This window comes from Tauraco erythrolophus, chromosome 3 (assembly GCF_009769465.1).
Source record: "Tauraco erythrolophus isolate bTauEry1 chromosome 3, bTauEry1.pri, whole genome shotgun sequence".
Lineage (NCBI taxonomy): Eukaryota > Metazoa > Chordata > Aves > Musophagiformes > Musophagidae > Tauraco > Tauraco erythrolophus.
In genome coordinates, this window is record NC_141467.1 from 32,975,075 (window position 1) to 32,990,223 (window position 15,149).

The 15,149-nt window shown below is 38.5% G+C and overlaps 1 protein-coding gene across 1 annotated transcript in view; it reads right to left on the bottom strand.

Annotated features, from left to right (window-relative positions):
* The window catches only part of CLPTM1L (CLPTM1 like), a 30,832-nt gene that overhangs the window by 13,994 nt on the left and 1,689 nt on the right, over positions 1-15,149 (bottom strand). The window contains exons 3-8 of the mRNA XM_086608504.1: positions 13,686-13,875; positions 12,817-12,959; positions 10,772-10,850; positions 6,718-6,835; positions 3,884-3,978; positions 1,673-1,757 (exon numbers count right to left, since the gene is read on the bottom strand). Coding sequence (XP_086464630.1) covers positions 1,673-1,757; positions 3,884-3,978; positions 6,718-6,835; positions 10,772-10,850; positions 12,817-12,959; positions 13,686-13,875 — 710 coding nt within the window. The remainder of the gene's footprint in view (positions 1-1,672; positions 1,758-3,883; positions 3,979-6,717; positions 6,836-10,771; positions 10,851-12,816; positions 12,960-13,685; positions 13,876-15,149) is intronic.

A 15,149-nucleotide genomic window follows, 5' to 3' on the forward strand; every position in this document is an offset into this window, starting at 1 on the left:
ATGAACAGCTGAGATGACAGAAGACTGTTGGCCTATTTACTATAATTCTGTATTATGCAGTTTAAGCATGAACTTCTATACATATCTTGATATATCAAGTAGTCCTAGAAACAGTCAGTGATCTGTATACTTCCAGGCAAATAAGGAACAACAACATTTTATGAAATCATTATCACAAAAGATGAAAGGACATCAGAATATCCAAGGAAGACTTCTGTACTGCAGCAATTCAGCAATGTACCAGTACTATTAGGAACTACGTTCATGATTCTTGTTTCAAGGAAGCTAAAAGGCTGTGAGGTAATGTAATGCTGGTCTTTAAAACCCATGCAACTAATTTTATGTTTGCAAATGTTAAGTAGTGTATTTTAGGGTTATTTTTCAGGTTTTGCAAATCCTTGGATGATTACAAGTGTCTACCAACTAATTCTTAGATTCAGATATCCATCCTCTTAAGCAGAGACAGAAAGAGAGAAGAGCTACAACACACTCAGACATCAACATTTACACCTTTCCATTCCAGAGCAATTGCCTGTCCAACTTCTCCCTCAGGGCAAGAAGGAGATACAGGCAGAAAGGTGACTAAGGCTTGCTAAGAGAGGATGGAACTATCAATTACTGGAGACTGAAGATTGATACTTTGACAGTAAGGTTAAAAAATCTTTGTCACTCAGTCTTTCCAATTTGACTTTACTCACTTTTTAAACTGGCAATTAACACTTAACCCTGAAATTCCAGGGACCGTTTTGAATTTTTACTAACTTCTTGGCACACACATGTCAATAGCAGTATAAATGCCTTATGAAAACAAATGCACTCCAGTAAAGATAATAAACAGATTCTCCACATGAGAAAAACACATTGCCGTTCATCGTAATTTAGAAAGTCTCATTTTTTTCCTGGCATTGATATTCCTCACATGTTTTAATCAATCTGTAAATACGATAGACTTAGGGATAGTCTCAGAGGTCAAGTGACTACAGATTTATCATTTTGGTTTATAATCAGAATGGAAAAATCTATTAGAAAAACGAGCAGTAAGTATTAGCACAATAAACAAGGCTGGGGAGTGGTGTGTTAAACCTTCATCTGTCTCTGGAAAGGCTTGACAAGACGTCAGACCACTATGTTTTTCTCATCTTTCCAACACCCAAGTCAATTCAACCCTCCTGTGCTCTTCCCCCACCCGCTCCCACTGCCCATGTTTACACCAAAGCCTAAATCAAACAACAGTGTTACACTACAGCGTTTTTCCACCTAAATATTTCGGAACATGTAGTTATCTACAAGGAACACATGGGACTCGCAGAAAAGCATTATCCATGGCAGCACATTCTCTCCACCCACAGGACTTTTTCTGTTCCTCATTCTTTCCTCAAAGTATTTTTCTGTTCCTTCAGCAAAGGAAATGTGGGGACTGACTTAGTATTAAATTTATTCTCATTAAGACAGTCAAACCTCAGAAGTGACACGAGTGCTTAAAAGTAAGTGATACTTGAGCACAATGCTAAGAAAGTTAGAACCAGCCTGTAAGCCATCTTCTTTTCATACACAAACACATCTCATTTTGCCATCTTGGTGAATCTACAAAGTTTTAACTTAAAAGTAAGACTAAAAATGCACAGTATATATTAGATAGTACAAGGACAACATCTTGCATTCTGGCCCTTACCTGCTTTTGTAGACATCCCAATCATGCTCCTCTTTTTCTTCCAGAAACTGATGTCATTTTTGAATGCAAGGAAATCAAAGAGAAGCTGCAAATAGCAAGAAATACACTTGTTTGTTCAAACGCGCACTAGCTGAAGACTACCAGCTGAACTGTTAAAAATGCATTAAGATAGAATTGCAAGAAAACCCTGTTTTAGAAGCCTTAGAAATAAACATTAAATGCTATAAATAAAAGCTAAAAATGGCTTTAGAAGGCCAAGCTCCAAAAGCAGTGCAAAACAACAGGAGGAATTCCGGGTACTGGCACTACTACAATGCTGCATCTGGTAAAGAAAGTTAATGATCCAATACAGGGTAACACATGATAGAGGATGAAGAACTGAGGACCCTGAGGAATTGCTCACCTCCTTCACAGACCAGGGAAAGTCACACTAAATTAGATTCAATGTAGGCTTGGATAGTACCAAAGTTTTTCAAAAATTCCTAAAATACAGCCAGTCCTTTTCTCGTCTATTTCATCACCAAGAAGCTGATCTCAATCTCAAGGACGTTTTAACATTAAATTTATCTGTACTGACTATTTTTTCCAGTATTTTCAGCATTTTTGTTCAGAATAGAATAGAACAGAATAGAATATTTCAGTTGGAAGGGACCTAAAACAATCATCTAGTCCAACTGCCTGACCAATTCAGGGCTGACATAAAGTTAAAGCATGGTATCAAGGGCATTGTCCAAACGGCTCTTAAACATTGACAGGCTTGGGACATCGACCACCTCTCTAGGAAGCCTGTTCCACTGTTTGACCACCATCTTGGTAAAGAAATGCTTCCTCACATCCAGTCTAAATCTCCCCTGGCGCAGCTTTGAACCATTCCCAGGAGTCCTGTCGCTGAATCCCAGGACGAAGAGCTCAGCATGTCCCTCTCTACTCCCCCTCTTCAGGGAGCTGTAGAGAGCAATGAAGTCGCCCCTCAGCCTCCTTTTCTCAACACCAGACAAGCCCAAAGTCCTCACCTGCTCCTCACAGGACATGCCCTCCAGCCCTTTCACCAGCTTTGTTGCCCTCCTCTGGGTGCACTCAAGGACCTTCACAGCCTTCTTAAATTGTGGGGCCCAGAACTGCACAGTACTCAAGGTGAGGCTGCACCAGTGCTAAATACAGCGAGATAATCACCTCTTTTCACCAGTGGGTTATACTGTCCTTAATGGACCCCAGAACATGGTCTGCCCTTTTGGCTGCCAGGATATTTTTCAGTATTTCCTTTAAGCATTCACTGTCTTAAAAAGAAGCATTACAGATTCAAGAAATTCTTGGGTCAGAGAATTTTAATGAAAAAGTGTATTTTTTTTCAATTTGGGCAAATGATACACAAAAGAAAACACATGAGAAGAGCAAGTCCCAGTCAACAGATACCTTACAACCTAATTAACGGAATGGGAAAAAAATAAATTAAAATGGCTGGGAAGTTCAAAGGTTTACAGGCAATTTAATTGTATGTAATGTAAGTATAAAAACCCCCAAGTTCTTATCTATCTCAGAATATGGAAATTATATGAAGTATAATTATAGGGGACAAAAATGTTCCAAGTAGAACGATGAAGTCTAAAAATAAAATGTTAATTAACAAATGTTAATGTTATTTAAACCAAGACACACATAATGCTGACAGAGAGACACAACAACCAACCATGCCTAGAGACACAAGCTCTGCACTTTACAGTGACAATTTTTTTTAAATAATCTACATCAGCTGATCTAAATTTCTCCAGAAGTTATAAGTCAGGGCTCAAACCCCACTGTTGGTGCCCGAGCTATGCCACTGCAGCAGTAAACTTTGTGATAATTCAGCTTAGCAGAAAATGTGAACCAAAGTTGAAAGGCATATTAATTCTGGGTGCTTTGGTCGAGCTAAAAAAAAAGTTATGACATTGAAGTTAAATGTTTGATATTTCAGCCAAGACTGTTTAGCTTATATCTAGTTATCTCATGTTTCTATCTTCTTCGAGATTTTTGTATTCACTTGGTATTGGAAATATATTGACATGTACCAGAAATCTCTTCTATTGCTCTACCGAAATTAATATTTTCAAGAACAGATCTCAGTAAATGAGATAAAACTCAATAGAAGAGTTGAACTTCAGCGCACCCTCACCCTCCCCTTTTTTTTTTTAATATGCTGTAATTCCTAAAAACCAAAGTTTCTTCACTTACGTGGAATGCTGCTACAAAGAATGTCAAAGCCAGAAAGTACAGGTTAGTATCAACAAAAATTCCTTTTACTTCATCTGCGTCCTTTTCTGAAAACCCTAAGAGAAAGAACAAGTAATTATGCAAGAAGTACTAGACAGTTAATTGCTGTTATGCTAGAGTCCAGTATGAAAGGAATCTTATTTCACCTGCACGTTTTATTGAGGAATCATAAATCCAAAACAGGATATCAGCTTTATTGGTAAAACCCAAGTCTATCTATATTTTGGCTAGTTATGTGGCTTGCCTTAATAACAAAACCCATCAGTTACAAGCAGACTGATGTGCCTTTAACGTGTTGTGTAACTACAACCCAAGCTGAACACCAGAGACACAGACGGCAAGACACAGGAAGTCATTCTGGCCTGAGTGGGGAGAAAAAGGATTATTCAACTTGGCCTCTGAGCTTTTATTTGATACGTAAGAAAAGTAAGCTTCACATTAAAAACAGAAAGGAGACAAAGGGCTACACTGTGGAAGACAACAAAGGTCAGTGGGAAACACGGTCATATACACAACAGTATAGACCCCAGATCTTGGATTAGACATCAACGCTTTTGACAGTCCTAGCAGAATTAACTTGGAAGCTTCTCTTTGATAAATGGAAAAAAGGCAAAGCATCTTCCAGAAATCACAAACTGTAAGCTGAACACATATTATCTACTGTCTTATCAAATCTCCTAAAGGAGGAATGATGTTTTCTTGTTATATACTGGACAACCATTAATTCAAAAATAAGTTAGAGCCTGTCCATGATAAATATGGTTGCCAGCACCAAAGAGTGTCTTTTCCAGAAGATATAGCATCTCTTTGCACTCCTTCAGCCAGCGTTAAGATGCCTTCTTCACAAAGTAGAAAGTTCCAGCCCCTGTGATTGAAGTCTACTGCTTTCAGAAAACACACAATGCTGCATTTACGGCAATGGTGCTAGTTATGGCACTGCTGAGTTCAGTACCAGTTTACTTTGTCATATCAGCTCTCCTGCATCACAACAAGAAGAGTGTGAACCTGCCCATTTTCAAGTGATTTTATAGTTTTGCTGCTGATCTAAGGTGACCTTTCATAAGTTATTCCAAAAGAAAAATGTTAAACTTTACTTTTCACTATCTGAATACTTATAGTGAACAAGCAGGATCTTAGGTAAGCTTTTTTTCCAGGCAGAGGAGGTACTCCTAGGATGACAGGTCTTGATACACGTGTCCATCACAAGACAGCGAAGACATGGAACATGATAATTTAAATTATGCAGTTCTAAGCAGGATCACAAAAATTTATGGAGAAATGATGATGATCAAATGCCCCACACAAATTCTGAGCAAGCAGTTACCTGATTCTTTCAAGCCAGTTATTTTAAGCAGACACATTTGCAGCTTTGCTGTACATTAGCCTGAGCTAAAGAGAAGCAGCTGGATTCTACTTAGGATGACCATATTCCTTACCCGCCCTCCCTCCCTCAACAAAACATGAGAAAAGCATAAGCTGCAAAAGAAAGGAGAAAGTCCAGACTCTCAGTTAAGTTATACTGTATACAGGTACTGTGTCTTACAAAACTACACTCTGAAACTAGTGCTGAACCACAACAGATTTTTTATTTTTCCAGAGGAATCAATGCCTTAAATGTTAAGTTGTCCATCATAAAATATTAACTCAGAGATGACAGCGAATAACCAAATCCTCTCCCTCTTACTGATTAAATTTTGGTGAACGAAGAACACGACTAAGTAGTATGGAAACAGCATTACCCCTGCACATGTCTCTTGGGAAACTGATAGAATACTGCATCTATATGCATTAGAAAAAAAGATAAACTGGGAAGGATTTAAAAATCATTAAAAAACACAGCACAGAAGCTTTTAAGATCTCTTCGCCTGAAAAAAAGTTCAAATTGCTGCCTGAAGAGCTTAAAAAAAGAGGATAAGAAAAAACCCTACATTCAGATACATCAACACCAGCTCACTTATGATGTAGTTCTACGCTATACTTCTAAAGAAGCCAACCATAGTCTCGTGAGAGAAAAATTAAGTCAGCAAAGATAACCCTGAAAATAAGATGCGGATTTTTAAGAGTGATGATTAGACTCACAAAGATGTGCATCAGTGGAACAAACATGTAAAGACAGAAAAAGCTTGGCTGTGCCATGACCATCACAGAGCATATGAACTTCACAGTGAAAGTGGACGCTTGCCCCATTACATTTAAGTGAAACACAGAATTTAATAGTCTCATGCATGTAAAAACTCCAGTTTATCTGAATTGCCTTATAAATTTGTAACTGAGCCAAAGTGAGAGGCCAGACAGCTCTGAAGTGTCAGAAGCAGTATGATCAGAACCCAGACTCCTCCTTCGTGCTCAGCTTGATCCCAAAGACTTTGCTGTGCTTACCAGTATTTCACTGTAGGAATATAGCTACAGTGACCAGCTATACATAAGTTATATCAAAGCTAATGTAACATTGATCCAGCTTTTCTGTTCCACGGATGACAGAGGAAACCTGTGGCAAAAATTCTCTCCTCTATTTTGGCCTCTTATGCTTTTACAGTAGTACTATCCAAATAATATTTATTTTAAAAACGGTTAATTCACCTCTGTATTCTTGTTTCCTACCACATGTCAACATTTTATTTCCATCTTTACCTTACGGTAAAACAGCGTAAGATTTGTAGCATTAAATCTTTTCACCAGCTAACCAGAAAAAAAAAAGACAGGTCAAGCGTCATCTATGCACCCACAAGAAAAAAAATTTAGGAGTTTTGTTTGTTTGTTTTTTTGTCTAAAGTCATTAAAAACAAAAAACATACCAAATTGTTGGAGGGAGTACACAGCATCCTGCATGTGGATCCAAAACCGGAGTTTTCCAAGAGATATTTTGTCATATGACACTGTAAGAGGTAGCTCTGTTGTTGAACGATTTATAACCTGTATTTCAAAAGGATATAGTTTCATTTTTAATAGCAGGAAAATTGCAACAATTATTTCCATTCATTTTTTTGAAAAGAAAGGAAAGTGATTATACTACATTATGATTTAATCACACAATTCTAAGAGGACAGTTTGGTTTTTGAAGAGGAACAAGATCTTCGACTTTTATACTATGCTTGAAGACTTTATTTTTTTTCCAAAAAATGCTAAATTAGCAGTTTGTTCTGTTCAAGTTCTTATAGCAACCTCACTGCTACTATATACAAATGCCTCTGAGACATTTACATAAAGTTCCCTCTGCTGATCTCAGCTCAAGTGGGAAAAGTGTGCTTAAGGTAATTATCTCTTTTGACAGTTATATATATGCTTCAGATTACTTAAACTAGAAGATTAAAAAAAAAAAGAAGAAAAAATCATATCCCAAAGGCCACAGTCAGCACTTTACTAAATAGAGGCTGGTTTTGAGAGAAATCATTTCACAATTCATACCAAAACAAAAGGTGGGGAAGCAAGATGATGCTACTTGCTCAGACTGGTGAAAACACCACAGCTAAAGCTAAGCAAGCTACCCTGCCTGCAAACTTTGGGATATGGGGTATCACATAAATCTTCTTCCTGCTCCAAGAGAAGTAAATTTCAGCTAATCCTATGGTATCATCTACAGTTTAATTATGATTAGAAGTACGTGGGGCCCCCTTCAACTGGGTAAAAAAACCCCACAAGAGTCTCAAATTGCCTCAGCTCCTTCTGCACGACAGTCTCTCAAACAGGTTTAAAACAAAGAAAAAAAAAATGTCCTCACAGAAGTTAGAATTCTCTTCAGCTACCTAGGTAAAAGTTCAGGCAGTATGTTTTCAACTTGCAAAGACAGCTCAAGACTACAGACAGGCAGGCACTCTGAATTGCAACAGTTCCAGATCTATTGCTCCCAGCTCCTAACTACTACCCAACCACAACTCCCACCTCAGAACTGCGACCCTACACTGTATCTCTGTCTACACTAATTAGTTAGCTGACACCTATCTCAGATGAATGGGCTTCTTATGATTCTATGTTACAGAACATGGTTTTAGCCTCCCTACGTATCAGCCAGGTGTGAACTGGGGACTACGTTCACTCTCCCATTTGCTCTTTCCTCCAGCAAGTACAAACAATTCTCCATCTCACCACCCTTCCATGCTCTATAAGCTTTTCAGACAGTGGCAGAGTATGCATGCACGCAATGGACAGAAAGGGAAACTGAGAAAGTTTTATAAATAAAGCAGGGAGAAAGCTTGAGAAACTAGAATGGTGCCAGAGATCTTGCAACTGTCTAGAAAACAAAACAAAACAAAACAAGGTGAAATCAACGTGGTTAGAGCTGACTGTAGAGAATGCTGGTGAGGTTCTACAGCTGTTTACCCAAAGCTACATAAACATCTTCCAGGCTTCTTCTCCTTTTTAAAGGATGCCTGTAATCCCTCCATTCTGATTCCAATTTCTCAGTCTATCAAAGATAGCATCAATATTTCTGGGAGAAAAATAAAAGAAATTTTATCTGTGCAGGACAGACAGAAAACAAAAGCTTTGCAAATGCATGGGCAAGTGACATGCAGCAAGTACACTCTACACAGACAAGGCACTACTAAGGAGTTAGGGGTAGCAGAGGGAGAAAATCAGATTGCAATATAAGACAGAGATAGGAATTCTTCAACGTCAAAAGCAAATTAAGTGAACATATAAAAATTAGAAGAATAAACTCTTTCTCAGTGGACAATTTGAAGTCCACAAGTGCTGCCTCAGAACCTATAGTGGAGTGTAATGGTTGCTAAGCCTTTGAAAACTAGGAAGTTACCAAACCTCTGCAATACAACCTACTCTTGTAGTACGGCCTCGGAACATCACATATTACTTCTAGCACTCTATCAGTACCACAAAACAGTGCATAAACAAAGCAAATAAGTTCAGTGGTATGAATTTTAGTGTTTCCTCTTTATTAAATCAGAATCCTGTGCAATCCTCAAACCCCCAGCATTGGCAAGAATGTTTAAGAACATGAGGAACACCTAATCTTCAGACTACAGTACATACCACAGAAGACCTACCCCTATCTGGGTCAAAATAATAGTCAGTTCAAAAATCTACACAGCCTCGCACAAGCAGGGAAAACACATCTTCAGCTCCGTGACTTTCGGCTGGGCATAACTAATAGACAGCACCTATGCCCCTATTTACAGTCAAAGGCCAATCTTGCTCCACAAAAGCTGTATCATCTTCTTCCCTTATTCTTTCCTGCTCTTCGCTTACCCCTCGTTACCTCACAGTACACAATCAGACCATTCCTTCTGCAGGGCTTGCCAGCAGTTTGGGAAGTCACTACTGAGAAGTCACATAAGCCAGTGCTGAAGGGGAAGTTTGCTACTTTTGGTGGAACAGTCTTTGCAGCCCTTCTCAGGATCTTTAACGACTTTAAGGCAGAGAGTTACAACAGCATTAACTGGGACATGCATGACAACTGCAGGAATGTTATTAAAAACACCAGAACACTGAGTTTATTTGTAAACAATGTAAATTACTTGAGCAGTTGGAAGCTCATATGAATGTACTGAACTGAATGAGCTATGGTAAGAAACTTAAAACCAAGGGCAATGACCACTAACAAAGACATCACAAAAGTGTATCTAAAGAAACACTGGACAAAACTATCTGCTACCAAGATTTGTAAAAATGCTCAGGAGTTTATCTTGCCAAACAAGCTTGGGGTGTGTGTGGGGTGGATACAAGTTCTTAAAGAAGATTCTCCCCAACACTAAGTAACAGAATTCTTTGTCTGAGCTACAGTTAATGAATTGGAAAAACAATTTAGAAGGTCTACGGAAAGTTTACATCTACTAAGACTTTCATCTAGAAGATGCTGAATCCAAACATACTTGTCTAACAGTTTTGAGATATTCCCCAAGACTTTTGCTGTTAGAAACTCCGATTGCTAAGTTCCAGTCAGCACAGGAAGAACTGCAGGGCTTAACTAAGAGCTGCTAAGATGAACATAGTTTAGATGCAAGGGACGGACTGCCACATGAAACTTGTAGTAAATGAACTGCATGATTTCCCACAAGCAAAGAGCTGGGCAAAAAACGAATACAGAAAATTCTATTTAAATGTATGAAAATACCTTTTTTTAACCGCAGGGGTGACTGAACACTTGAACAGGTTGCCCAGAGAGGTTATGGTGTCTCCACGCTTGGATATATCCAACTAGAGAAGGTTCTGAGCAACCCGCTCTAGGTGACCCTACTCTGAGCAGCAGTGTAGGACTAGCAACCTCCAGAGATCTCATCCGACTTCATCCTTTTGTAATTCCCTTTTTGAAGTTTCTAAGCCCTGATTTGTTTGAGTGCATAAAATCATTGGAGGTACTGCAAAGCCAAACTTTCAGGTGCTCAAGTTAATCTAACATGACAGAGAGCACCACCAGAACATTTAACCACGAGTGAATTTTTCGGAGATAAGAGAACAGCATGTCAGTAGCTTAGCTCCAGTATCAGCTGTGTTCAGTATGGTCATTTCCCTAGAAGATATCAGAAGCAGCTCTGGGATGCTGGCACAACTTCTTCAGCTTAGGGAGTCAAATGGCTCATGAGACTGCTCCCAGCACAGCTGCTGCTGTAGTGATGTCCTCCATATTTACCCAAAAGGCAGAAGCAATAGAATCCAAGTATCTTTTAGTGGAATAGATGGGAGTGCTTGGCAGAGACTTCTGCCAGAGGGGAGCCTCAAAACCCAGACCCAGCCTCTGCAATTACCACAGTTGACCACATTAAGTTAAACAGTCATTGAGAGTTCTTTTGTAAATGTATACTTTTTCAAACAATTTATGACAAAATCTTAATTAAAATAACATTGAAGATTATTGTTAAAACTGTTAAATGTAATTAAAGGTATTCTATTACTCACCATCAAATCTTTCACTCTGTTGCTTAGCTGATCAATAAATAATATTGGAAGGTAATGCACTGTCTTCCCCAACTGAACCCTAGGATGTTTAAACATGGATTTTATGACTGTAGTGATCTAAAAAGAAAACTACTTTTATTCAAATTAGCACTCATTCACCACTTTCAGATCTACCCATGTAGATATTTCCCACCACCTTTTCAGGCACATTTTCCTGTAACACACAGCAAGAAAAAAGCAACTAGCCTAGAGTCTTTCACAGAGAGATGTCTGTATAAAAAATGAGGTATGTCATATTTATCTTTTTAGTTGTTTTTTACTTTTCTGTGGAAAGACAGAATAAGCAGAAAAAAAAATACAAATGACATTGGCTGTGATGATGCTGAAGTTGTTGCATGACCAAGGGTAGAGGAAATTAAAAGTTCATTGAAGAGAAACATGCTAAAGTTTACTACCATATATTTGCATCCTTTGTCTCAAGTATCCCCCTCCTACTGCAACAATGACAAGTCTCCACCATCTCCCCCGCTCCTCTGCACCCCCCATGACATCCATCAGGTCCAGCAACAGCACGTGCTCTAGCTAGCATGGGACTAGGAACACGCTGGCTGGTACGCACACCAGAAGGCTAGATACTACTGGAGAGAATGCACAAGGAGCAGAAATCTTCTCTGCCTCCTCAACAGAAGCACTCATTTGGATCGCTCTGCCACCTCACCAACCTGCAGGACACCAAAAGAAATTTACCAGCCTCTCAGTCCTCCACAGAATTGACCACTGGAAAGTTATTTAGCAAATTATGAACTATTTGTAAATGCTTTGCCAGTATCTTAGAAAATTATTTAGCCTAATCCCCCAAGAGAGACAAGTTCTTAAAGCTCTTCACTAGAAAGGCAGTTACCTGCACTGTGATGTTTTCGGTAAAAGTCTATGGAATTAGCGTAATGGAGCTTTTTAAGGCCTGAAAGTTGAATTTTAGTTGTTGAAAAAAGAGGTCTTCATGCATGCTAAGAAAGACTGCATACTAAATACGCGACAGGCAACAGTAATATAGAGAAGTACTAAACTAAGGCTCAGAAATAGTTTGGTTATTTAACTGAAGAGGTTTAGATTTTTATATAATAACTACAACTAAAGCTACTGCTAGTGGAATTGCAGCAGGCTATTTCATATCCAAACTATTTCCTGTATAATACAATGACAAAACAGCACTGCTGCGTTATCTAAACATGACGAGAAAAAGTATCCTCCTTCATCAACCCCAGTCACATCCCTTCTTGTTATGTGTCTATTTTATGAGTTGCTAAGTTTATCTATTCTGGCCGGGAAGCTATCCCAGAACCCCAGGGTCTGCTGATTAAGCAACTACTTCTGGATTTAACAGGATACTTGTAGAGAAAGGCATCAACATACAGCAGCACAAGCCAATACAGCACTATTTATATGGTTAACATTGGAAGTAATTTAAGCAAGCTGCAAACAGAAGCCTGCATTTAGTGGCCTAAAAACCTATCCTTGCTTTTTAGTATTTTCTTGAGAAAATAACATAATGTAGGAAGACACATTGTCAAAGTAAAATAAAGTCAATCATAAAGGGAGAAAAAAGATGTCACAGGAAATCAGCTGTGCCTCTTCAGCACTTGCAGTTTGTACAGATAATTTTCAGATGAAGGAAAACTGGAAAGGTCAGGGACAGTAACTGCTTTGAAGGCCAGAAGTATGATTTGAGAGCAAAGGGGTATGAAGTTTGCTGTAGCATTTCACTTGTGTCTTTGTAGTTCTGCTTTGTCTTACTATGATAATGTCACACAAGAAAGTATTCTAAACTCTGAGCTGCCCAGGAACAAGGTATTTCCAATAAGGTTTTCTAGTAGGTAGTATCTTACTAACTGTTGCTACTGAAATGAAAGCATTAAGAATATCTATTCTTGTCTCCTAAGTGCCAGTTTAAACATAAAATACTAAAGGAGGCCTGGGAGGGTTTTTGAAGAAATGTGCGGTAAGTTTATAATAACAAATCTAGGAAAATTAAGTAATCAACTTACATCTTCATGTAACGGTGAACATCAGCAGGGAGGGATGATCCATCAAATACAAAATCTTCCACCATGACATTTAAGGTTAATCTTGACCTCCAGTGAGAGACAGGTTCATCTAGAGCATTGGTCTGTTTTTCCGCTTCAATTTGCTTTAAAAATAGAACAAACATACATACTGCTAAATAACACAGAATTTTGAATAGGATAACACCCTAACTCACAGAAACTATGGAGTCAGTAACTACATCACAAAACAGAACCCTACTAAGAAACACTTTACCTTAATTTTGACCAGATCAAGTATTTTGTTCAAGTACAACAGAACGGATTGTAAAGGCCCACCCTAATCAGACACTGAAAAACTTCAGTGCCCATTCACAGCCTTCTTCATCAAGAATGAACATTCAGCCAACTAATCTTAATCCCTTAGCAATGTGGGTACCAGTCGGAAAAAGCCATTTCAGAATAAGGACTGTAGAGTAATCAGATATTACTTAAAAACAGTCAAAAGGATAAGGATGACCAATCATATTAATTTTTGGGAGTAAAAAGATCAGACCATTTGTTTTGAACTTCTGAGCTTCCAAATGCTGTGTAAAGCAGTGCTGAAATCGAGCAGGACCTTAGCTTTCAGTCAATGCTTAATAGCAGTCAGTGTTATAGGGGGCTCTAGCTCTGCTGTGCTGAGTAGTCTACTATTGGTGTACAAGCTGATAATCAAGAAGAAAGGGTTTAGTTTGGTTTTTTGTTGTGTTTTTTTTTTTTAATATCATCATTAGTGTAATGACGCATGCAGAGCAGATGCTAACACTAGAAGTATCTATAAAAGAAATTTTTTTTGCAGTTGTTCATCTATAAATAGAAAAACCACCTACCTGTGTGGCTGATTCTCCTGTGAGCAAATTAATTTCTTCTGGTTTAGGGACCATATATGTGGTCAGAGGGCTTACTATATGCACCTGCTTACCATCATGCCAAGGCAAAATGCCGGCATGATGAAGAAATATATAGGCATATAACGTGCCATTATTTCGGGTTTTCTTTGGTACAGAGACATTCACTGTCCTAAAATATAAAATAAATACACTGTGAGATGACATAGCACATACTGAAATATTTAGCTATTATACATAAGGATCACTGAAGACGTTCTGGAAGCAAGTGAAAAAAGGTTAGGGACATAAAAAAGAAAAAGAAGAAACATTTGGGTTGCCTGGCACAGAACAAGTAGTTCTGGCTAATATGCCCTAATAAACCGTGGCTGGATGGGATCAATTTATGCACTCCAGTACATATCACAATATTTGCATTTCCAAAGTTTTACTGTTGTCTTAACATACTCTAATCTTTGTTCAATTCAAACCATATTACCCCAGATAACACAGGACTGCGTAATCAGCAATTTTGTTGTTTTCCCCTGCCAACAGGTCGTAGGGTCAAAATTATCACAGCCCTTGCACAAAATAGCCTTCTGTGTGCTGAGCACGTACCACAGATAGTATACACGATAGAAAGTTCAAAAAGAAAAATCACAGTTTTGCCAAGCACTTTGCATTAATAAAACATCTCCTCAGCTGTGGCACGCCAAGCACAGAACTCTAGATAGGAGCCTCAGATACATGAAGTCACTCCCCTTGTGTTGGCCAAAAATCACCCGACTTGCAACCTTGCATAATGCCTCCTCTATTCCTGTAGGCTTGCTCAGGTTATTTTGCTCTGAATAATTTCGATGGCTTAGCAGACTATGTCAGTAAACCAATTCTTACACGTTCAGCTCCGCCAGAGATTAAATTTAATATGACCTAAACTGCAGACCAACGTGTTCTTTAATTATAGAAAACACAGAATGTGAAAGAACCTGGGGGACCCTGTGACAAAAGAGTCAAGAATAAGGTGACTATTTTGAACAAAAAAAAAAGTGAGACAGCAAATACGAAGAACAAAAGTAGTTCTAATCATTTTAATTGTATAGAGACATAGGCAGAATGCAGTGTTATACTCAAAAATTTGTTTAGGGCACGATCTCCATCTTAGCACCAACAACCCTTCAGCAGATCCTGGAACCCTGAACCACCAGAAAAAGAAGGTTTATTTTTATGATTATGAGCATTGAAACAGTTATAGAAAAGCATGTTGCTAAACTGCAGGAAAGGAGAACACAGTCTGACTTCCAAGTTCTATTCCAGGTGTGAAGCCACAGCTATTAAGCTATTAGCTATGTAGCTAGTAGGCTAGCAACACATGTTACTAGATGAAAGTTTCACGCGTTTCCAGGCACTTTGACAGATTTTCACAACAGAAAGTCATTTTCACTATTATAAGCAAAGTACCCTTTTGTA